Source organism: Montipora capricornis, chromosome 7 (genome assembly GCF_036669925.1).
Source record: "Montipora capricornis isolate CH-2021 chromosome 7, ASM3666992v2, whole genome shotgun sequence".
Classification (NCBI taxonomy): domain Eukaryota; kingdom Metazoa; phylum Cnidaria; class Anthozoa; order Scleractinia; family Acroporidae; genus Montipora; species Montipora capricornis.
The window spans coordinates 13,815,060-13,817,559 of NC_090889.1; the positions used below are offsets into that span (position 1 = coordinate 13,815,060).

A 2,500-nucleotide genomic window follows, 5' to 3' on the forward strand; every position below is an offset into this window, starting at 1 on the left:
ATATCTAAATGGCGGCCATTTTGGAATAAGGTGTATTCCACGGGTTCAACCAGGCGGCGGTTCTTTTCAATGCTTTGTAAACCACTCATGCATTAGAGGATAAAAGAAATTCCGACTGCGAGAGGGTCACATGAAGGTCATAACTTAATTACCCTTTCAAGAAAACAAAGCTTTGTAACCTGCTAGCTTTTGGCCAAAAAGGACGATTCCCAACATTAATCTTTTACGGTTGAAGATTCAAAAAAATTGAACCACACTCACACAGCACAGGGTTGGTTTTAATCGAGGTAAGTGGTTTCAATTCTTGTGATTAACAGTAGAGAACATAAGATAGTGTTATCGTTGAGCATTCCTGACTGTTTATAATTGCAACGCTTAATGACAGTAACTTTTCGGTGTTTTTCGTTTTTGAACTTGAATTTTTTTCCCATTCTTAATAGGATTTCAACTGTAATTCCTAGATATAAAAAAATATATATCTTCATAAACCTGGCGCCAACTTGTTTCATGTATCAAAATCACCCATGTCACGCGGCATTTTGAGCACAGTCCGAGAAAACCAACTTCGTGGTCTTTTGGGATCAGCCCTTTCAGTTAATGAACGCCAATCCAAAGGGTCTACAAGTCACAGAGGAACGAGCTGTTATTTTCATAGGCAAAGTACCGGGATGCCATTTGTGACTATCGTGAATTACTATACTAAAACACTGGATAGCGTTGAAGGTGTACTCTGATTGGCTATTTAAACTCCAAATATCTTTTTCTATTCACCTTGGAGAAACTTACGCGGGATTTGCGCCCGAAAATACTGTAATCGTTGCAGAAAGAATTGAGTTAAAATGATCTTTTTGTGCTATTTTATCTCACTGTTTTAGAAAACAACTGTTCATCTCAGTGTCGGTGACTAGTGGTGAATATTTACCTTGCCGCTTCGCGGGATGGGTAATAGATCCCCCATTAGCCATTTCCACTTCGGTGAATATTTGTTAATTAGCTTAAATTACTCTTTCCTCGGCATATATCGGAAGCTTGTTTAAGGCCACGAGGTACACAGAGACATCGGTTTCTCTTTCGGTTGATGTGGTTTAATTGATAGAGTCACCATGAAGACACCATGTTTTTAGACTCTTCAAGAAGGATGAGGACCTGAATCTGGAGAACAGAGTTGGTTCTAACTCTGCCGAACTCTTTTAACCATCATTTAGCTTTACTTTTTATCCTCATTTTAACTACCTACTTTTGATAAGTTAAGTTTGCGATAATGTTTATAGAGTATCTATCATGTCATAATTGTACATCAGTAGTACTTTTCCTACTAAGGAGAATGGTTTTATTTTGAATGTATATTTTAACAGTTCGAAATAAAGTTATTACTTATTATTATTATTATTATTATTATTATTATTATTATTATTATTATTATTATTATTATTATTATTATTATTAAAAATCATATCCTAAGATCCAACGGTGCCATCATTATCGTGATCGGACTTCTCGAACAGACGGTTTATTCCAACCCCTGGTTTTTCAATTGAGGGATTTGCGAAGCTATAATTTTCCCCAGTTCACTGTCAATCTTTGTATGTATATTTCAAAATTTTCCAAATAGCCCTCGTCGCTTCGCGACTCGGGCAATTTGGTTGAAAGTCGAATTTATAGCAATTTGCATGCTGGCTTATCTAGCTTGTCAATGCACTACACGATATCTCTATATTTGTCCCATTAATTAAAAAAGTCAACATTTTCAAATGCTTCAGGTTAATTCATTGTCAATCTTTATCATTCTCTCGCAGATTTCCCTCAATTTCTACTCATTTGATTAAAATCAAAATCCCGCAGAACATTTTTTTCTGGGAAAAGCACACCATGGACTCCTTCCACTTGCTGCTTGTTGCATTGCTAGCAATGGACTGTACAGGTGACACAATAAATAACAAATTAGTTGGAAGCCCAACAGTCTAAAAAAGGAGAGTTTTTACTTAATTTTGACAATAACCTTTCGGGTGTTCGTTTGATAAACTGGCTTGATCTAACCGGCGTACTTGAATTACATAATCAAAAAGTATCTAGGGCAAGAGCCGATACAACGTAGATTTGATTATTCATTAATTAACTCGGCTGCCCAGAGAAGCCTTCTTCAGGTAAATAAGTTTACATTGGAATGCTTCTATATACGCACATATATAGTAAGTCGATATTGACGTAAAACTGGGAAAGATATGACAAAATATGGTATAACTAAAACTAATTTGAATTCAAATAAGAAAAGAGTAAAGAAAAATAACAGAAAAGACTGTAAATAATAAACTAAAATCTAATATTCTTTGTTCTTTCTCAAAATATTTTAAAATGCGAATAGGGGACTTCAGGTATCCCCCATAAAACAACTGTTTAGTCTTTTGTTTTTGGTTTGGCAATTAACAAATCGAAAGTGGTTCAGCGTTGTCTTTACTCTTAGCGACAACGATATTCGTCATCACAGTGGTCAAAATCATGA

General features: G+C 35.4%; 1 protein-coding gene across 1 annotated transcript in view; it reads left to right on the forward strand.

The window, feature by feature from the left end:
• Positions 1–240: 240 nt before the first annotated feature.
• Positions 241–2,500, forward strand: part of LOC138058228 (uncharacterized) — a 9,808-nt gene continuing 7,548 nt past the window's right edge. Inside the window, exons 1-2 of the mRNA XM_068904127.1 lie at positions 241–287; positions 1,797–1,921. Of these exons, the coding sequence (XP_068760228.1) occupies positions 1,870–1,921 (52 nt within the window). The 5' untranslated portion in view covers positions 241–287; positions 1,797–1,869. The remainder of the gene's footprint in view (positions 288–1,796; positions 1,922–2,500) is intronic.